The sequence below is a fragment of the Medicago sativa genome, chromosome 2 (assembly GCF_051527215.1).
Source record: "Medicago sativa cultivar Bolivia chromosome 2, Bolivia_mono, whole genome shotgun sequence".
Classification (NCBI taxonomy): Eukaryota; Viridiplantae; Streptophyta; class Magnoliopsida; order Fabales; family Fabaceae; genus Medicago; species Medicago sativa.
The window spans coordinates 4,380,230-4,401,781 of NC_140750.1; the positions used below are offsets into that span (position 1 = coordinate 4,380,230).

The 21,552-nt window shown below is 33.9% G+C and overlaps 2 protein-coding genes, 1 long non-coding RNA gene and 1 other non-coding gene across 4 annotated transcripts; 2 read left to right on the forward strand and 2 right to left on the reverse strand.

Moving 5' to 3' along the window:
• Positions 1 to 1,903: 1,903 nt before the first annotated feature.
• On the reverse strand, positions 1,904 to 2,098 carry LOC146943793 (U2 spliceosomal RNA). The gene has a single exon (XR_015029368.1). It is a non-coding gene; the product is annotated as a U2 spliceosomal RNA (small nuclear RNA).
• A 2,080-nt stretch (positions 2,099 to 4,178) lies between these two features.
• Positions 4,179 to 5,118, forward strand: LOC146943794 (uncharacterized). The gene is made up of 2 exons (XR_015025705.1): positions 4,179 to 4,560; positions 4,631 to 5,118. It is a non-coding gene; the product is annotated as an uncharacterized LOC146943794 (long non-coding RNA).
• Positions 5,119 to 8,230: 3,112 nt separating this feature from the next.
• Positions 8,231 to 13,810, forward strand: B160 (protein). The gene is made up of 12 exons (XM_085742071.1): positions 8,231 to 8,885; positions 9,003 to 9,121; positions 9,709 to 9,814; positions 9,909 to 10,041; positions 10,131 to 10,194; positions 10,287 to 11,016; positions 11,287 to 11,613; positions 12,264 to 12,723; positions 12,809 to 12,877; positions 12,963 to 13,048; positions 13,274 to 13,393; positions 13,512 to 13,810. The coding sequence occupies exons 1-12, from the start codon at positions 8,301 to 8,303 to the stop codon at positions 13,590 to 13,592; spliced, it is 2,880 nt and encodes a 959-aa protein (XP_085598197.1). The 5' UTR covers positions 8,231 to 8,300; the 3' UTR covers positions 13,593 to 13,810.
• A 911-nt stretch (positions 13,811 to 14,721) lies between these two features.
• On the reverse strand, positions 14,722 to 20,159 carry LOC146943796 (uncharacterized). The gene is made up of 5 exons (XM_085742070.1): positions 20,062 to 20,159; positions 17,762 to 19,109; positions 16,613 to 16,870; positions 15,315 to 15,470; positions 14,722 to 15,055 (listed from the first exon to the last, which is right to left on the reverse strand). Exons 2-5 carry the CDS (start codon positions 19,100 to 19,102, stop codon positions 14,936 to 14,938), a joined length of 1,875 nt encoding a protein of 624 aa, XP_085598196.1. The 5' UTR covers positions 19,103 to 19,109; positions 20,062 to 20,159; the 3' UTR covers positions 14,722 to 14,935.
• Positions 20,160 to 21,552: the final 1,393 nt, after the last annotated feature.

The window sequence follows — 21,552 nt, forward strand, 5'->3', positions numbered from 1 at the left end:
GTCCCTGTTTTCATTACAAGTAAACTACAACTCCGAGATACCTCTGCAACATGGAATTCCCTGGCTTTGATCCAAACACCAAGCCAGTAGTCTACTACAACGGTGGAACACCACCCCATCTGTTTAGGATTCGCGACGATGTCACCCTCTCCGGGCTGAAGGATGAGCTGGATCAAATCAACCGTCAACTCAACCACAGAGACAAGAGGAGGGTGGTCGGTGTTGAATATCGATGTCCATTGTCCGACTCAGCCGGATCTCTAGGCTTCAGCCGGATGAAACTCACAAACGACGGCGACGTGAGAACCATGTTCTTTGTCTTTGGTCAGCACAGCACTAGAGGACCGATCGAGTTGGACGCTTCATTGGTTAGATCTGCTGAACAAATTCTGAAAAGTTTGCACCGGCCCAGGAACTACGAAGAGATCAGGGCTCTGCTGGAGGGACCAGAGGAGGAAGAAGTTAGTTTAGATGATCCGTGATAATGTGTTATGTTTTAATTAATCGCGTGTTTTATGTTGTTTTAATTGCGTGTTAGTTATGTGTAGTTGAATTAAGTTGTTGCATTATGTTTTAATTGCGTGTTTTATTGCGTGTTAGTTATGTGTTGTTGAATTTAATTGCGTGTTTTATTATGTTTTAATTTACGGCAAAGATGTTCATTTAATCGATAAAATAACCAAATATATGCTTTTTGGATTACTAAATCCGGAAAAACATAGGGCGTAAGTGTATTCCGGAAAACGAAATCCGAAATGCCTCAGCATAGGATTCTTTTGTATGGACCACATTGCACTAAGAGTTTATGTGGTCCACAACATCCAAGGACCTCTATAAATACATCCTCTCCGGTTTTCACCTTCAATACCATCAAAACACACAAACACACCAAAGAAAACCATGCAAATTTTTGTCATTAAGCTGAGGATCTTTCTCATGTTGTCGCGAATGGATGAGTTAGCTCTCTATTTGACGACATGATGAAGATCCTCAGCATGCTGTCAAAAATATATAGATAGTCCTTGATGCCTCTTTGATAGATACATAACTCAAAAATATCAAGAGGTTTCTATGAGTTAGATCTTGCTGACTGCCAGATGAATATGTCATTTGGCAAGGCAGCAGGATCTAACTCAAAGAAATCCTCTTGAAAACACCTTACCTTTCTTCAGTGTGTTGCAGATCTAACTCCAAAGAAGAGGTTCTTATGAACTCGATCATGTCGGCCTGTAGATCGTAACATGTCAGTTGGCAGGCCGGCAGGATCGAGTTCAAAAGCTCCTCTTCGAACCACCTTCCCAAAAGATTCATCATTTATGTTATTCTGGTGCAGTTCAGACTATATAATCCGGAAATACTTCATGCATTCCGGATTATAAAATCCGGAACCACTCAGTAACAATTTGGTCGGTGACGTTTCACCAAAGCTTTGGCCGGTTAGTGGAGTTTTAAAGCGTTTTTTGGACGGTCTTGAATGAAAAACACGTTTTCTTTGACTTCCAAATGACCTAGGACTTGTTTTAGGCTATAAAAAGGCTTGAATCTTCAACATTTTCCTTCATTCTTCTTCACCTCCTTTCTTACATTTTCTTCAAAAAAATTTAGTTTTTTAGGTAGCTTTTAGGAGTGTTTGTGGTGTCATGGTCATTGTTGACCGCTCATACGACCCCTGCAATTGCATTTCAGCTTATGCGGGGGTCGTATAACGGTCAACAGAGACCCTTGACATGAAAGAAAGACACAAAATATTCATATCGTATTTGTCCGGATTTTATAATCCGGAAACACTAACAATCTGGTTCGGAATATTTAATCCGAACCAGAGGTATTTTTGGAATTTTTGCAAGGTGCGCAAGAAGGCCATAGGGTGAAAAAATCTCTAAAAAAAACTAAACTTGGATTGGTGGGGTGCGCCAGCCCATGCAATAGTGCACCGCATAGGCGACATTCGAGAAGCCAAGTAGCAAGCTACTGAGATGGCTTCTCCCCCTCAAAAAAGTAATTTAATATCGTGTGACCCATTGGACCACATATCAGATATTAAACTGATAAGAACAGATACTACACTTGATCTTAGCCAAAAGGCCGAGAAAGGTATGAGTTGAAAGAGAGGTTCGCTTCTGCTTTTATATCTCACATCCACTCACTTGCTTTCTACAACAAGCGATGTGGGACTAAACTTAAACAATAACTTGGGACTCACTGGTTCTTGTACGCATAGCATGGCCAACAATGACCAATTTCCAATCAAAGGATGCGTGATTTGAGCTTCCAACAAGGACAAATCTGATTCCAACAATACATTTTACAGATTTTGAGAAGCTCTAATAAATATTTTTAATGACTCGATGAAGGAAAGTGAATTAAAATGATGGCTACAGTCATGTGAGTGGAGTTTGAGTCTTTCTTCTCCCTCATTTTCTTCTAATTCCAAACTCTTCTTCCTCGCAAAGGATGTTTTCGAAAAGAAATCTTCTTCCTCGCCTGATTCTTCGAACAATTTACATGATTTTCTGTGGATTTCTGGCAGCCATCTTGCCGTTTTTCGGAGACATCAATGGCGTGGTTGGTGTTGTTGGTTTCATTCCTCTGGATTTTGTTCTGCCTATGATTTTATACAACAAAACACACAAGCCTCCAAAATCATCATTGACTTATTGGATCAACATCTCAATCATGGGTGCATTCTCGTGCATAAGGAAATTAGTTCTTGATGCCAACAAATTTAAGCTGTTTGATAGTGAAGTTGTGGATTGAGCAAGTGTGTATTGTTAATATGAAAAACGACACAAGTTTATTTCAGTATGTAAGACGGGAGATAGGGAAAAGTCAAATGCTATCTTTGGTTAAAGGAAATTCGTTAGTTTCTCCCAAAGGTCTGTTTGAGAAATTTCAGCAATACTAATAAAATACACACAAAAGCAAGGTTTGTCCCCAGGTAAATAAGTAGTGATATTTGAACAACAATTTGAGATAACTTTTGTGACAACTTCATTTTTTTTTCATTAGTTAAAAACAATGGAGAAAAAGAAAAAAATGATGAAAAAAATAAGAACATAATGTGAGTATGAGATAGAGTTGTCAAAAAGTTATCATAAAATTGTTGTATAAATATCATTTTGCTTTTCTAAAACACAGTAAAACTAAGAAATCAACCTTTATATGAAATCACAATCAGATTCCATTGCAAGTTGTAATTAAACCTTAAACCATTGCGATATGATTTGTAGACTATTAAAATTGTACATAGGTTTAGGGTTACCCACATCTCTCTTTAGACCTAGCCTCAACTCATATCGCTTTTCTCCTTCATCCTTGATTCATCCAAGAAATGGGTGATTTATGATCATTTTTGTTCCAAAATCACTCATCTCAGTTGTTTTTGTTTTCTCCTTCTATTTAAATAAGTGGTTTGTACAAAGTTTTAGATTTTCTTGTGTTTTCTTCATGGTGAGTGGTCATTTGATTTTTTTCGTATTGTTGCGATATTCGTTCAATTTGTTCGGTGTACATTACATATTCAATAATGATTTTTGGGTCTTCAACATTACCAACTTCGACATAGATACTCCAAAAATATTTAGTTTGTCACATTTGTAGGTATCTTTTTTGTTTTTTGCTATAACCTCGAATGTTGTAAGTTTGTTCACAAATTCATCGTTTTTGTTTTTAACGACGTTGAGATTTTTAATGTTCTCGATCGATGTAATATTTAGCCTAAAAATGGTGAATTTTAACCTCGATTTTGAATTAGAAGAGAAAATATAAGAGTTATCGCTTATGCTAAAAAAAAAATCATCATTTTTAGGATTAAAAATCCGAGTTAGGTCATAAATTTCATTTATTAGGTAAAATGAGGGGATTAAAATAACATTAATAATATGTATTTTAGATTAAATACATATGTAGTAGAATGATGTTCAAGGGCGTCGACATAAACAACTCCAAATATAATAGGAATATATGATCTATTTGACTATGTCTCTCCTAAAAATAAATTCAGAGAGTAAATACAATTTTTTTTTTAAGCGTCTTTGAAAAGATGAGAATGGAATAGTAGTAGTACAAAATTCCATTCCAGTACAATTGAATTGCCAAGTACAGTTTTGATGTTGAAAAGTATATATAGGAAGAGTCTAGTAACGTTAACAAAAGTACAAACTCCTCAAAGCAAAAAAACTTGTCTAGTACAGAAATTGAAATGTAGTACAAAATCAATGGAAGTTGATGTACTGCATTGCTTTTACAAGTTATTTCATTCTTCATACATATAATATCATAGTTTTGCAAGGGAAATGTGGATCTCATTTTAAAGTATTGCGAATTAATTCCCCATATTGGAGAAACATCATTGAGTGCAGCGTTGATGAAATCTTATGTAGCAACTACTTTGTGTCTAGCTATGAGCTATCTCATAGATATCAAATATTGCATGCTTAATTTCTTCGACGCTACACTCAATTATGTTTTTTTAAAATATGGTCATGGCTTGACAGCTTGTGCTTCTTGATTTCTTCTACTATCAAGTAATTGCATTTTTATTTTTGACAAATCTTGCAGGTATATCTTCTCTCTCACTCTCTTTTCCTTCATTGTTTTGTGTAAAAATTGAACAGTTTTATAATTTCAGGGGAAAGATGTTGTTCCAGAAAATCAAGAACCATAACATCATGACAACACACTTATTCCTCTCGTGATTTTTTGGGAAACTTTGGTGCGGTATCTCTAACATGGCTTCGTTTCTTCCACATAGTGTATCCAGAACATGTGTCAGACCATTTAAATCAACGACCATCTAAAAGTATTCGCTCAACTTTTAACCTCATATATATGGCTATCGTGTATGTGGGTGATTTGGATTGAAAGAAACGCTCGGGTCTTTCACCAAAAGGAGGCATCACTTGATCAATTACTCGACAAAGTTAAACTTCAATCATTATGGTGGCTGAAAGCGAATCGCCCTAGTTTTGTTTACTCTTATCGTTTTTGGTGGTTGAATCCTTTACCTTGTTTGGGAATTTATGTGTATTAGGGGGTCTTGGCACTTCGCCCCATTTTTTGTTTTGTTACCTTGTTATTCCGATGTAAATTGATACTCTTTAAGCTAGTTTTTTTGCACTTCTTGTGTTGATTTTTTTAAGGCTTTCAGTAATATATTTCATTTTAGCTTAAAAAAAATACATCATGACAACATGTTTATTTGGATTTTTCTTCTTATGGAACTCAAAAAAGACAACTCCATGCACAAAGACCAAACCATTATAGGAAATATCAAATTGCTAACAAATGTTCCTAAAGGCATACAATAAAGAACCAGATACTGTTAAATTATCTTAAAACTTATGTAATCAACTTCTTAAAAGTGTAAAAAATGTTTTTCTCAATAATTTTTTCCTTAACAAATGCTCGGAGCACTAGTTAGCAATCCTTAATGTATAATGCTCTCTTTTTGTCTATTATCTTTTTGGGAAAATTTGTATGCATTATATGTTTCGTTTGCCAAAAAAAGAAAGAAAGAGAAACTTGATTTGTATGAACTGTGTTCCTCCTCATTAGGTAAAATTTCTCCTTTTTTCCACTTGGTAACATCATGTTGAGAATCATAACTAAAAACGGCTATATACTAGAGAGTAGGTTATTTGATTCACACTATTATTGAACATAAAATTAGAAGTGCAACTAGACACCATTGGATCAACTGTCTTGGCTTAGGAGGGAAATAATTTATTTAAAAAATAAACGAGACAGCAGCTAGAGAGCCTTTTAGTAGATGTATTAAAGTAAAGATGAAATTCAACAAAATAAAATAAAAGTGAAAGATAACAAAATAATTGCTCGTGTTTAAATTGATTTATGCAGCAACAGCTAATGTGTAGAACAACTTCAAAGATTCCTCAAAAAAAAAAAAAAACTTCAAAGATATTTCCTGCTAAAGGCAAGACACATTATTTGGTAAAAGCCTTTGGGAGCTCATGTCTATTCTATATATAAATTATTAAGCTTTAAAGTAAGCAATTCAGCACTTGCAAATAACACATTTCCACAAACATTTCTCATAAATCAAAAGAGAGTGTGCTTGGAACTGCGGCTGAAATTTCGTTCTCGTATCCTGAAGTGTTGGGGAGTTCTCCCCAACATGAGGCACTCACATGGACATGGTTTTTTGCCGTGGTTTTCCTAAACGCACCGCAGGACCAAACGAGTGCAGAGTATTGTCGGAATCTCATTTCCAAACCCTTGCTGAAAATGTCTATTGAAGAAAGAAGAAAAAAAGTAATGGTAAATGTGATTACTGTATATTTGATCAAATATCATAATTATACTTCTTTCAAATACTTAAACATATTTCCTTCAAGAAAAATACGTAAATATATTGTAATGTTTCTAACAATACAAAACAAAGCAAGTTCATCAGTCCACTCCATTCAACTTTGAGCCCAATACTCAACACAATGCAAACACAATATAAAAACAAGAGTTGCTCTTCTCCCATATAGAATTGCTCATTCCCTTAAAAAAGCCGAACGTGAGTTAACTCACGTAGGTGCATTTTTCAGCGTGAGTTAACTCACGTAACACAAAAATGAACAAAACCAGAAGGAAGAAGAGCAATTCTCTAAAAAAAAAAAAGGGACTCTTCAAACAAAATTTTGATGGTTTTTCAGCCCATGAAGAGTTACTTTAATTTTAGTGGCTTTGGAATCTGAATTTTTACGCAATTGAACCACAAAACAACTAATTTCCACCACAGAGAAATATTTTTCATATATAAATGCACTATTGCATTGCATTGCAACAATTTCCACCACAAAGAAATATTTTTCATATATAAATGCACTATTGCATTGCATTGCAACTAGACTGTGCTGACTTATCAATTTTTCTACTTCTATAATTTTCTGTATCTAAAACAGAGTTTTTTTTACTCAAACTAAAACAGAAAGTTAAAAGAAGAATAAAACGAAAAAAACAAAAACCTGACAAATTACAAATGAACAAAACTTAGTGAATTTTTACACATTTTTGTTCTCAGTACAACATATTACAATTTACAAATGAACAAAACTTAGTGCATTTACTTAAATATCTTTTCATATAGTTTTTAACTTGGATACACTTTTTATGATTATAACAAACTTTGAAAAATTATAAATTTGAAGACATCATAGATAACTAAGTTAAGAACGCTAAAAAAAACATCTAAAGATTAAACAGATGTACCTAAATTTTTTCTAAACAAATATCTATAAAAACCGAATGATCACTAATTCATTGGTATACTGCTACACTACATCAGTTTTGACATGAGATTGCACTATAAAAAACATTCACTTTAGAATTGAGACGCAAAGAAGAAAAGTCTACACAAATAATATTACATCTAGATTAGCTACCTAAGCATGACACACTAGTACTACATCAGTCTCTGCGTTGGTCATTCATGAATATATCGTTTATTTAAATATCTAACTCAATTGTTAAGTCAAATGCTGAAAATTCCAAGTGACAAAATTGATTTAAGCCAAAAACTAAACTATGTATGAATAGCAACTTGTTCAAACAATCATAAATTTTGATACTATAACAACCTGAATTTTGCAGTGGTTATATAACTAATTGCAACCAAAGCCCAAATCCAATACATAAAAGAAAACAAATTAAAATCAATAATAGAAAGAAAAAGAAAAAAAGTAAAACTGAAATCCAATCCCATAGCATTTTTTTTTATCAGAAAAACTTTTGCACTATATCAGCTAACTACTAGCCAAAAGATATGGAAAAGATTTAAAAGAGTCTTAATCACATTATGATCACATTTGTTTCTAAATTGAGGATTACGAGACTAAACAGGACTCTCTAACTCCCTATATAATAACTGCAACAATTTCCCATTCTATTCCCACATTGACCTTTAGGGTTCCGCCGCCGCAGAGAATCCAAATCCGATATAAATCCATCGTAAACTACCTTAGAGATAACCCAAATTCGATATAATTCTATCATCATATACCGTGGTCGCAGATGATCCAAATCCGATATAAGTATATCAACAACTTCAGCCCTGACGCAAAGGATCCAAATCCGATATAATTATCTCATCGCATACCACAGTCGTAGAGGATCCAAATCCCATATAAATATATATCAAATACCCATCTTTTAGCCCTAAAAAAAAAAAAAAAATCCTTTTCTTTTCTATATCTCAGAGTTCCTCTTCACTTTCCTCTGCATAATTTACCCAGAAAAAAAAAAACCCTAATTCCCATCAGAAAAATTGATAAAAATTCAATTTTTTTCTCATGGTGAAAAAATCAACGAAGGAAGAATGTCCACCGGACCATCTCCGGTGCAGCCGTACCGACGGCCGACAATGGCGGTGCAAACGTCGAGCGATGGAAAACGTGAAGTTATGCGAAGTTCATCATCTTCAACTTCAACATCGGCAGAAGAAAGTGAAGGTTCCAGAGTCGTTGAAGCTTCAGAGAAATATGAAGATGAAGAAGAAGAAGCAAAACGACGTCGTTGAGGTTGAAATTAGGTCAAAGAAGAAAAAGAAGAAGAGTAAGAAAAACGATGCTGTTGATGTGCAATTGGATTTGATAAGAATGGTGTTACAGAGAGAGGTTGAGAAGAAGAAGAATCCGAATAAGAAGAATGTGCAGAATGTTGATGAAGAATTGGAATTGGTGAAAGTGAATTATAGTGAAGGTGAATTGAGGAAAGAATTGCCCAATGGGGTTATGGAAATTGCTCCTGTTTCGACTTCACGTCGTGATGATGATGATGATGTTGTTGATTTTCACTGTAATGGTAAAGCTGTTGTTACACCACCTTACTTCAGGTCCAAGAATGTTGATAGAAGGGTCCCTTATGATAATTTTCAAGTGGGTTTTTCTTACTTTCAATTTTGACTTTTTTTTTCAATTTTGACTTTTTTGAATTTGTTGTTGTGTACTAATGTTTGGTTGTTTTGTTGTTGTTGGGTTTCTGTGTTTTTTAAGGTTTTGAAGAAGTGTAGGAGGAAGAAGTGTCATTGGTGTCAGAGTAGTGATTCTTTGAATTTGATCAAGTGTAACAACTGCCAGAAAGAGTTTTTCTGCATGGATTGCATTAAACAACGGTTGGAACTTAATTTGTTGTGTTTATTTACTCTTAATTTTGAGTATGAATTAGATATTCTGGACATTATTGTCTGTTGTGCATATATGGTTATTTTGTTGCTTGATTTTGTGCTTAGAGTACATGTTGCATTGTTATCAACATTGTAGAGTGTAGATTATAGTATATTTTGGCAAACTGTGATGCTTGAATATTTATTAAGTGTGTTTTGATTTGTAAGCACGGACACTTCTCGGAGTAGGCGTGTCGTGTCCCCGATGTTGGACACGCGTCGGTGTCCAGCACCAACAAAACACCGATACATATGTTAACATTGAATTATGTCACTGTCTCCGATTATTATCGGTGTCGACGTGTCCGTGTCTGTGTCCTTGCTTATATTTATTCATTATACTTAATAAGGATAAAAAGATTCCATTTCACCCCTGTGTTTTGTACATCCAACTCCATGATAACTTCTATACCAGTTTTGGGAATACTAGTACCGCACTGTTTGATATTTGACCAATATGATTTCTGTCACCTGTACTTGTATGCTCATAATCAAACTATTGAACACTTGCCAATTTTTTGTTGAAACAAATTTAGGTATTTCGACACTCAAAATGAGGTTAAGAAGGCGTGTCCAGTTTGTCGAGGAACTTGTTCATGTAAAGATTGCCGAGCAAGTCAGTGTAAAGACCGTGAAAGTAAGGTCTGATATCAAAGATCGAAACTCTTATGTTACGATAGTTTTTTTTTCTTTAGCGGCACTTATTGACACTTCAATTTATCTTGTTTTGTAACAGGATTGTTTGGCTGGTACAAGCAGAGTTGATAGGATATTGCATTTTCATTATTTGGTCTGTATGCTCCTTCCGGTAATAAAACAAATAAGCGAAGACCAGCATGCAGAGCTAGAAACAGAAGCGAAAAATAAAGGTAGTAATTATCGTTCTTCTGATTTGACAGTGTCTGAGTAAATTTTGTTTATTAGATACAAATATCTTATATGATTTTATGTTTGACAGGGGAAAGTATTTCTGATATTCTCATCAAGCAAATCGAATTTGACTGCAATGAGAAAATTGACTGGTAATCTTTTTTCTGCTACTGTTATGAATTTTGAATTTTTTTTCTTGTGCTCCTTGCTAACATAATTAGTATTTATGCAACACTTGTATCAGCAACTACTGCAAAACACCTATTCTGAATCTTCACAGAAGCTGCCTTAACTGTTCCTACAGTCTATGCTTAAGATGTTGTCAGACATTAAGTCAAGGAAGCCCCTTTGAGCATATAAATTCTCCATTGACTGAGTTACCTGACAAAATGGACACTTGCATTGCTGATGAAAGTTGCCTTTTAGAAGACAAGAGCATTTCTAGCGACAATGAAACTGATACGTCAATGTTGCTGGATTCGACTGGTTTTAACGGTACAACTGACAGTATATCATGCCCTCCTTCAGAGCTAGGTGGTTGTGGTAATGACAACCTTGATTTGAGATGTGTTTTTCCGATAAGCTGGATCGAAGAAATGGAAGCTAAGGCAGAAGAGATAGTTTGCAGCTATGAAGTTCCTGAAATTTTGGATAAAAACTCAAGTTGCTCACTTTGTATTGACAAAGATCATAAAACTAAGAGACATAAGCAATTTGAAGATGCTGCTCGAAGAGAAGATTCTAATGATAATTGCTTATTTTATCCTACAGTTTTCGACATCAATTGCGATCATTTTGAACACTTTCAAAAACACTGGGGGAAAGGCCATCCTGTAGTAGTCCGAGACGTGCTCCGAAGTACGAAAAAACTAAGTTGGGATCCTCTGGTCTTGTTCTGTGTTTATCTTGAAAGGAGCATTGCAAGATATGAGAATAATAAAGACTTACTTGAAGCTTGTTTGGATTGGTGGGAGGTCAGTATAAACTAATTGTGTAGTTTAAATCGATACTATCTAAGTTAGAAAACTATTTTATAGTATATACTACATTATAATGTTCATAGTTTTTTGTTTTTGAGTAGAATGTCCATAGTTATTGCTATTGATAATTGGAATGCATTGGTGCATATATAGACCTTGTTTGTTCAATTCTATTATTTATGTTCTTAATAATTATAATGGAGCTATCCATGAACCAAAAAAACATTGCTAAAGTATATTATTTTGGAACTCTTACTCTGGCAGGTTGAAATTAACATTAGACAGCATTTTACTGGCTCTCTTAAATATCAACCTCGGAAAAATGATTGGCATGAGACGCTGAAACTAAATGGATGGTTATCTTCCCAACTATTCAAAGAACAGTTTCCAGCTCATTTTGCTGAAGTAATTGGTGCTCTTCCACTTCAAGAATACATGAATCCGAGGTTCGGTCTTCTGAATTTAGCTGCAAATATGACAGAGGGGAGAGCAGCAATACATGATAAAGGCCCATATGTATACATTTCTTATGGCTGTGCTGACAACAAAGCTTATTCTGTGCTAAATCTCTCTTATGACTCGTATGATGTGGTACGTTCACTTTCTGTGTTGTATTTTATTTCTTGAATATATCTGCTCTGGAATACAAATTTCCTAAACCTTAATTTTTTTTACTTTCTTGAAACTTTGAATTGAATAGTGATTCCAAATACAACCGAATTCCCATGATCATATTTTATGCATTTATCTTGTGATAACTCGGTATCTCATCTTTTGGAATAAAAAGCATCCTCTTGGAATGCTTCTTACTTGGGATGACCACTTGTATATGATGAAAACCCTGTTCCTTGTACATATTTTTGGCGAGCTCTGTGAGCAAAAAGATTCAAAGTTTCCTTATTATAACTTATGAGGCCCGCTGCATCTTATATTATTGTTCAAATTTTACATTTGTTTTTGGTCTTATTAGTCATGTGGTTCAGAGTTACAGTGAAAAGTGATCAACTGTGTCAAAAGCTTGATATTTCAACTGAAACTTAGTTGCACAACAAATTTTATGTGCAATAAAAACTTAATTGTTTTGTCTCTTTTTGTCAAACTGGCGTGTACCATTATTCAATGGTTGAATCATTGCAAAAGCTTCCTGTCAAATAGCAGTACTCCATGCCTCCATTGTACTTCGTCAGATAATTTTATGCAGATAACAAATGTCATTTACTATGTATGATTTGTGATTCCAGGTTAATATTATGGTTTATACCACAGATGTTCCTGTCTCTACAGAACATCTTACTAAAATAACTAAGTTATTGAAGAAGCACAGAACTCTGTGTCAAAGGGGGTCACCGACTGAAAATGCAGAAGACGCGGAACAAAAGGAACCAGAGAGTATTGTAAGCGAAGGAACCGACTTTTACAGGAGAGTCAATAGAACATCTTACATCTCTACTGAAGTGAAAGCAATAGCTAGTCAAAGTTTAGAGAACAATACTTCCAGCAATGGAGAATGTGGTTCTGGTTCTGATGCTGAAAAAACAGAAAGCTCTTTACCTTTCCACAAGACAGATCAAAGCACTGAAATGTATTCTGTTGCTCAGTGGGATGTCTTCCGGAGACAGGATGTACCGAAGCTTTTAGAATACCTCAAAAGACACAGGGATGAATTTTCTTTTACCAACGAGTATGACAGCAATAAGGCAAGTTTTAAATTATAAAAGAAGACAATTCCTTAACATGATCTTGTTTGAGTTTATAATAATTGATTCTATATATCTTATGCAGATAGTTCACCCAATTCTAGATCAGAGCATCTTTCTGGACAATACTCACAAAATGAGACTGAAGGAGGAGTTTGGTAAGTATATCCACAATAACCCATGCATTTGTATCACCTATCATATTCCTATAATATAAATAGATTGACTCGCTTTTCATTCCAGAAATCGAACCATGGACGTTTGAGCAACATGTTGGAGAAGCTATCATCATTCCTGCTGGATGTCCATACCAGATTAGGAATTCTAAGGTCTCAACTAACTTTAGTATTAAACATTTTCTCATCTGATCTGTCTCTTCTAGTTAATTAAGACAGCCAAATATTTCAACTGTTCTTGAATATACACTTCGAAATTATACACTTCTGGTCGATTTAGACAGAAAAATATTATCTCAATTTTGATTTAGATAACACATAACTTCATATTATGTTTTAAATTGTAAATATGATAAGTAATTCATTCTTGACCTGCAGTATTGTGTTCAAGTGGTATTGGAATTTATGTCTTCCGAGAGTGTTGCTGAGTGTATCCAATTGACCGATGAGATCCATCTGCTTCCAGAGAACCACAAAGCAAAAGTAGACAAGATTGAGGTGAACTGCATAATAATGTTTTTATTAATTTTTTTTTTCCTTCCAATTCTTGCTTTCTTCTATGAGATATGCATGAATTGACATGACTCTTTTTTTTCTTTCGTGCACATGAAAACAGGTGAAGAAAATGGCTCTTCATAGCATGGATATGGCGATAAAAGAAATACGCGAGCTCACTTCCAATCCAAAACATGATTGAACTTGCTAAAATAGATTCTTAGATACCTCCAGAACATGTATTCGTTTTTTTTATAGAATTATTATCAAAACTCGTAAAGATCTAGCAAGGTACTTCAATTGATTTTTTTTACTGTAGATACTTCAATTGGTTACTTTCAGATTCTATTATTTTTATTTTTTTTGCGGTGACATTTATGCCTAACCTGAATCTGAAATAAATAAATAATTTCATGGCAATAATTTATCTCTCTCTTGCTGGAAATAAATAATGCAGCTACAGGTGTTAAATGACCCTGAAGTAAACTATATGTTATCCATTTACGTTTAGCTATATTGTGTTAGCTCTTTGAGGCGAGCTACAGCTGAAACGACGTGTAATTTGATAAGGCAACTATAAGATTTATTTAATAAGAAACATCTGCTGCAGTGTATAAATGTTGTAGAGGATCCATTTTTGCTTTTAAACTCCTCCATCACTTCTAGCGTGCTGTAGAAGGGTTTATAGCTTGCGTGAAGCATTATTACTGATACAACTCTTGCCTTTGTTCACTAATATTGTCAAATGCTTTATCAACAATAACAATAGATTTGTTTGATGCTATATCTTTTCATAATGCACCAAGTTTCGATCCCACTTAGTGGAATAAGGTTTAACCAAAGTCTGGACGTTGAACATTGTTATAGTTTGAATCAGTGCAACATTTGCTTTCAGTTCCAACATGTTTTAAACAAGGAGTATTTGAATATTGTCGGAGTATCTCCAACATATTCGCTTGAAGTTCCAACTTGTTAACTTATTTTTCCTTGGTTTAACTTTATTATTTATTACTATACACTAGCATTCAAATCACTTTTTTATTGCGCTAGCGCATACAGATTATGAGTGGTATTTTTAATAAGTATATACGTTTGTGACTTTCAAATTTCAACAAACCATGCGTATCATTTTTTATGACATAAAAAATATAGCAAATATAACACAAGTTCTTTTTTCATGACACAAAAAATATAGCAATTATAATATAATTTTTTTTTTCATGACACCAACAATAATATAGCATTTTTACAGGCAAATTCCCAATTCCTTTCTTGGTTCATCGTGGCGCTACAACTACAAATTAGTCGCTGCTTTATTCTTTCTACTTCTATTTTTCTCGTAAACTGTGATTCTTCTCATAAAATTTCTGTTGAAAATTAAACAAAATACAGGGGATAGATTTTTCAAAGAATATTAAAAAAAAAAAAAAAAAACAAAGAAACGGCAGTCTTGAGGGAGCCCTTAGGACACTGAGATGTTTTGGGGGTTATGTTGTCAAAATTGTTTCTCAAGAGCCTTAACAACGGAAAAAAACCTCCCTCTAATCAAGGAGCCATGAGTCCATCAATTGTGTAAGAAAGGTCCTTTGCCCAATCAGCTCTAAGCAGCAAAGTCTGCAGCGTCTGCATCACATCGTACCCAGGATCAAGCTTTCGCTGCCAACCCTACAAATTATAAAGTTACAAATATTAGGTAAGTACAATGGAAAGTTAATCATCGGGAGCATGCAGCAAGAAAAGTTCCAATTCTTCTATGTTGGCACAAATCATTGTTGTAGAGAAGTTAAAAAATTTCTAATTCTAATATGATTTCATTGATCAAGTTTGATAGTGTTTCCCCAGTTTTCAGTCAGCCAATACTTGTAACTGGTAGGTGTGGTCACATGATATTAAGGAACATGGCAACAAGAAGAAAAATAATTACCTCAAGAACCAAGGTCGTCACCATGACAGTACAAACATTACCATCAATATTAACTCTATGACGCCTGACTTTCTCAAGTAATTGCTCCATGCACTCTGCAGGATGAACTATGTCACCTTCTGGGGTGCCCCAAAAAGTAAATGCCTCTTCCACTTCCTGTTAGAAAACAAAGAGGAAATAATGAATGAAATCGTGCAAGATCATAGTCAAGGAGTTCGTCAAGCAGATGCAAATTCTTCGTAAAATAAAATGATATTTGACATTATTTGCTGAAGGGAATCCAACATTACTTGATTGAATAACAAAAAGAAGATATTTAAGCAAAATAATATGAATATAAAATAAGAAATGATGGTATGAATATTAAAACCACAGCCATGCACAATAAATCATTTAAATCTACAATTAGGAAGATCAAACCTATTACAGTAATTCTTCACATATAAATATAGGAATCAGTCCCACCAAACAAAACTATGCGAGACAGATTTATTTGCACATTTATCTGCGTTTAAGGCATATAAATCAGTGTTTAAATCTGCGTCAAATATAGGAATCAGTCCAAAGCCTCCAAGGTACCAAACTAACAAATTTTAACGCAGCAATCACAATCAATGTTTGAAAAATCGAGAGTTGACGCAAGATATATAAATCATATACTCCCTCCGTCCCTTAATGTAACCTCCCTTTGCTTTTTTCACATTTCTTAAGAAAAGCTGACAATGTAATTATTATGTCTGTTTTGTGTGTTGATATTACCATATTGTCCTTTGTTTGTATATGTATTAAATTTGACTTTTTAAATTTCAAAACAAGTTAGTAGTATTAATTAGGGGTATGTTTAGGAAAAAAATAATAAATGCATCTAGTAATTTGAAAAGGGGTTTAGATTTAGGGACAAAAATAAAGTCAAATGAGTGGTTAGATATAGGGACGGAGGGAGTATATAAAAAGAGATTGTGGTACTGGTCAAAAAACTAAAGTTTAACTGCAGGTTGAAGCAGTAAATCCCTTTCACAAAAAGGAAAAAAAGGAGAGGAATTTGGCCTGGTTGGCCCAGTTAGAATACCCTAATTATGCTAGTTGTTGACTTGAGAGGAACACACAAAAAGGTTCAGCGAGGAAACAAGGTGACGACATAACATGTGAACAGAGGAACCACGTCAAACAGAGGAACAAAGGGAAGAAGGGTATCGAAACGTAGCATCCACAATCACTGAATTACATTCTGTAATGAATGTGAGCAGTGAGCCTACAGGAAAAAAAATCGATAATCTAAGTTGGAAAAACAAAATTACCTCAATGAAAGCCTTTGGATTAGGACAATTCTGTTTCTTCGATAAACTGAGTGCGCATTCTGCAGCGGTACGGCCATCCCGGCGGGCAACAGATTTGAAAAATTCCAGTAAATTTACCCTATCACTACCAGAGAGTTCAGCAGTCATGCCTACGTCTAAGAAAATTACATGAGGCTTTGATCTGAAAAGTCGTTTGCTAGACTTGCCCCGAACAAGAATATTCCCAGGATGCATATCTGCATGAATGAAGTTGTCCACCTGAAAGAAAACATTGCATGGTTAAGCTAGAACTTTATGATGTTCCAAATTTAAAATTACTGCTTACAAAGGGTTGATAAACCGTAGATACAAAAAATGTTTTAGATTTAGAGGAAAAATATTAGCACTGTAACAAATAACAGATATCTGGGAGAATCCGCTTGAATAAAAAAAATAATCCCATTGGCAGTTGCAACTTAAATTTCACTCTCTAAAAGTCCAGCTGGATCCATACCCTTAAAAAGGAAAGCTAAATATTACTTATATGTTTATAAAACTAATTTTTCAGTAAAATTACTCATACCAAGGTCTTTGTAATAATGATCACACGCAATGTTTTTATAACTTCCTATACCACCCTATAGTTTCAGTTGCACACAAAGACCTTTCTAATCCCAACGAAGAGCGACAGCCAGAGTCTGTTTTAAAAAGGATTTCTGTTGCACTATATCTTGACAAAGAAAACGGAAATTAGAAACTCAAAGTAATACACTCTGTTTTGTCAAACTTCCGATTCACACTTGCTTATTAGATAAACAAGTTATCTTGGTATATCTAACATTGATCCTGATCATGCATATCTATGTGTCGTATCTTTCTTTCCAAAAAATTCATTCATCAATCCATGCTACTTAAACAATCTCAGATCGCACTTGTCATTTTTCCAAATGGACTAACAATTTCTCTAATATTCTGTCTAATTACTTGAGATCAATATTCTGACTGTATAATTATAATGTGAGCTTTTGTCAAAAAAAATTACATTGTGAGGCTGTCCTTTATAACACTTCGTTTTTATATATCATAACAAATCAACAATGTCCAAAAGGACTCTATCCAAAACTATATGATAGCAATGTTATCAAAATTTGCAAATGAAAGATATTTTACCAGAAGCATCTTCAAAAGTGCATGAGTCCCAATATGAGCAAGAGCAGATTTAAAATGTTCTTGTCCTTGAAAACCATCAACATAACGTGAGACACTTTCTCCCTTTTCATATGTTTCTACCAATACAGCAGGGTGCACAAGTGGATAGACAGGCTTAGGGAAAGAAACATCCTTCCAGCTGCGGAAATTATAAATGAAGCGGTTCAAATGGGCAGCTTCCCTAGCAAGGTCAACTTGGGACATCATAAAAACTGCAAATTGTTGTACACTCTCATCTAATCTTAACCACTTAAGAGCGGGAATGAACATGGAAATTTTTGCTGCCGTATTGATAATAGCAAAATCCCTTCTGATTGATTCTCCCACACCAGGATGTCTAACCTTCACGGCAACCACCAGTGGTTTTGCTTGTTTACCAGGATAACGATATTTTAATGTAGCACGGTGCACTTGGGCAATGCTTCCAGATGCAACAGGAATCTCTTCAAAATTGTCAAAAATTTCGGGAAGTTTTCGGTTAAATGCTTTTTCAATGGTTTTCTTTGTGTAGCTGAAACTATGCTCAGGAGCTTTACTATGAAGTTCAGAAAGCTGAGTGCATAGATCTCGAGGAAAAAGATCAGGCCGCGTAGCGGCCCACTGACCCCATTTTATGAAAGCAGGACCTGCTTTTTCTAGTGTTCGATGAACAACGCGGAGCCATAGTTTCCTAAAATTTGGTCCAAAATAATCTGCAAACGGTCCCATCACAATGGTTGGAGTGAATAATATTGCTAGATATAGAGCCCTCGCTAATAAGACAAAACCTTCAACTATCATGAACGTAAATGTAAACATGTAATTATACCCATCTTGGGCACGCATATACAATCCTTCCTGTGGTTGGAAACGTTCTGCATCTCCCCAACTTCGCTGGGAGAATGCAAGCTCTCCACATGTAAATGCAAAAATACCAGGTACCAGCAAATAAGAGCGAGTCAAAGCCAAGCTCACTGCCTGAGCAATCATATTTATGGTGGGAGAAAATCTACTACTATCACCACTGGAACAGTACTTTCTGTACAGCCTTTTCCACGCAATCTGAGAATGGTGTGTGAATTCATTACTCGCTGATCTTACACAAAAGTTTCTAAAAGAACCACATTTGTTAAAGCTTTCCCTTGTTGCAAGCCCCAAAAATGAACTACATGCTTCATTATGAAACTTATACGGCATGTAGAACCGGCAGTGGTGGGTATTTGGTCCAACCGGGACAATTGGCCCATTTCTACTCACTTCCACGTATCTGCCTCTATTTATTTTATGAACGGACTGGGCAGCTCTCTTTATCGCTCTAAGCATCAAAAATCTGCAAACGAATAATGATGTCAACAACAAGAATGTTTTGATAACATAATCCGGCTATATTTCCAATCACTTAAACCAGAACCACAAAAAGCATAAAATTAGATTTGCATCAAGGGTGTGTATGAAAATAGCTTATAACACCTACATATGTTGTTCCAGCTTATCTCAATAAGCTCCCCAAGACAACATAAAGACAACTGACAACTTACACATAAACAATTTAACCATATTTCCTCTTTGATTGTAGAAATAACTTTTATTCAATAAGCACTGATAAGTCCTTAATTTTATCTAATAACCCAAACACAGCCTAAATAGTAGATGAGTACACTAAATAAATGTCCAATCTTCCAAAAGGCGACAAGAAGTTGAAAACTAAGTTCAAATGCCCTAATTCTTCCGGCAATGCTCGAACTCTTGAGGTGTTCTCTGACCCTCGTAAATCCCCAGACCCAACTCACCTAAACTTTAATTCACCAAAAAAAATCAATAAATGCCCCAACTATTTGTTCCTCATTTCTTGGAGTCTCCACTGCCCATTTTTGGGAACTTAATGAGGTTAGATATTTCAGCTGTAAGGATCAAAAAAGTTGTTTCTGTAACAATTTTTTTTTTTTTGTAGAATATGTCAGATCTCTACCTCTCCAATGTAGAAAAGATAACCAATTCAAACATCAGACGCAAAAAAGTACCATAGAATTGAAAAAGCATATAAATTTAACGAGTCACAGTATTTATTTAACTCATGATGCATTTTTCTACAGACCCATTAAACTAAAACTCAACCCCATAAAGAAAAGTCTAGATTTTTATCTTCCTATGATCAAATAAACGAATATATTCAATAGCCATAACAAATATCTATTACAAAAGCAAAAAAAAATAAGTTAAAAATCATAATTGCCCCCAAAAATGCAAATGAAAATAGAGAAGGGAAAGGAGAGAGATTTCACCTTGGGAGTAAGAGAACATGCTAGTTTGATGAAGAATTTGGAAGAAGCGATTAAGAAGCTGAGCCTTAGTTTTGTGCGATTGGTGAATGTGAATGTATGAAGTTCTTCTAGAGGCGGTCATAAATCATATAAGAAACCCTAAGGCCCAAGAAATTCATTTATTACTATTAAACAAAATAAAAAAACTATGGTCAAATAAATACAAAAATAAATATTGTATAGTAATATGTATGTCACAAAAAAGTCATCTCTTTGTATCAATAAATTATAATACTTTTTTTTTTAATTTAATTTGTATACATCAACAATGTATTTTTTAAACTTGAATTCAATACAAACATAGATATGGTGTAATTTGATTAGATGAATGTATAGAAAAAAATTTATATTGTTAGTACATAGAAATTTATCTCATTTATTTATTGATTAAAATAAAAAGTTACATTAGAGGAGGTAGACTTTTAACTTTTTATTTGAAAGATTAGAGGAGGTAGGCTTTTATGCAAGATGAAATGACTATAAATTTTAACAAAAAAAATTATGAAGAAATTTACATTTACTATGAAGAAACTTTGGATTTAAAACTAAATTCTTTGGAGTGAAAGTCTTAATCATCTATGTCAACTAAAAAAAATTAGACGTATGTCAACTACAACTTGTTTAATTTTTGTTCTCTTTCAAAAAAAAAAAAAAAAAACTTGTATCATTTTTCAATTCTATAAATCAAAATTATGCATTATATATTTTGAAACGAGTTTTTCAAAGAAAAATAATTAAAAAGAATGTATTAATTCTTTTAGACTTTTTAATTTATGTTGAATTTTTATTCCTATATTATTTGATCTCAAATTTGAATCGGGTGAAGGTGTTCGATTTACCAATAGTTAAGCATTATGAACTGGTTTATGCTTTCATAAAAATAGTTTACTACCTTTAACCGGAAAAATAAATAAGGAATAATCATTAACCTAAGCTAACTTTTGGTTCAAGTTTTTTTTGGTAGAATCTTTTGGTTCAAGTTAACCAATGCAATTTATGCTTGAAATCTGACCTTATAACTTAAATTCAAACAAAATTGATTAAATTTTCAAACATACATAGCTTAAAATTAGAGATTAACTTTAAATTTAATACACCATCGGGGTAAATAAATCACTGTGCATGTTAATTAATTTTCTTAAATTAAAAGCATTCTTATAAAATCAACCAATTTTTATACAACTTTTAATTTCTAAAACTAATGGGCCAAACTGCAAACAAACTTAAAAAATATTTGCTCAAATACAATTTTAATCCGCTATTTTAGTAAATCCGCAATTTTTTCACTATATTTTTAATCGTGCAATTTTAGTCCCACATTTCAATAATTTTGAATAATTTATTATTTTGACCATCCAATATGGCCTAATTGATGAGAGTCTGCAAAAAACATGGTGTTAAATTGAATAGTAACAACATACAAAGTTTATTTTTTATTTTAAAAAAAGCATA

Excerpts from the sequence above, each read along its gene's own strand:
- B160 (XM_085742071.1), top strand. The coding sequence starts at position 8,301 with ATGGTGAAAAAATCAACGAAGGAAGAATGTCCACCGGACCATCTCCGG. Across the intron at positions 12,724-12,808 it reads GTATGACAGCAATAAGGCAA|TTCACCCAATTCTAGATCAG; the intron begins GTTTTAAATTAT and ends TTATGCAGATAG. Across the intron at positions 13,049-13,273 it reads ACCAGATTAGGAATTCTAAG|TATTGTGTTCAAGTGGTATT; the intron begins GTCTCAACTAAC and ends CTTGACCTGCAG.
- LOC146943796 (XM_085742070.1), bottom strand. The coding sequence starts at position 19,102 with ATGCTTAGAGCGATAAAGAGAGCTGCCCAGTCCGTTCATAAAATAAAT. Across the intron at positions 16,871-17,761 it reads CACTTTTGAAGATGCTTCTG|GTGGACAACTTCATTCATGC; the intron begins GTAAAATATCTT and ends GTTTTCTTTCAG. Across the intron at positions 15,056-15,314 it reads TGACGACCTTGGTTCTTGAG|GGTTGGCAGCGAAAGCTTGA; the intron begins GTAATTATTTTT and ends TATAATTTGTAG.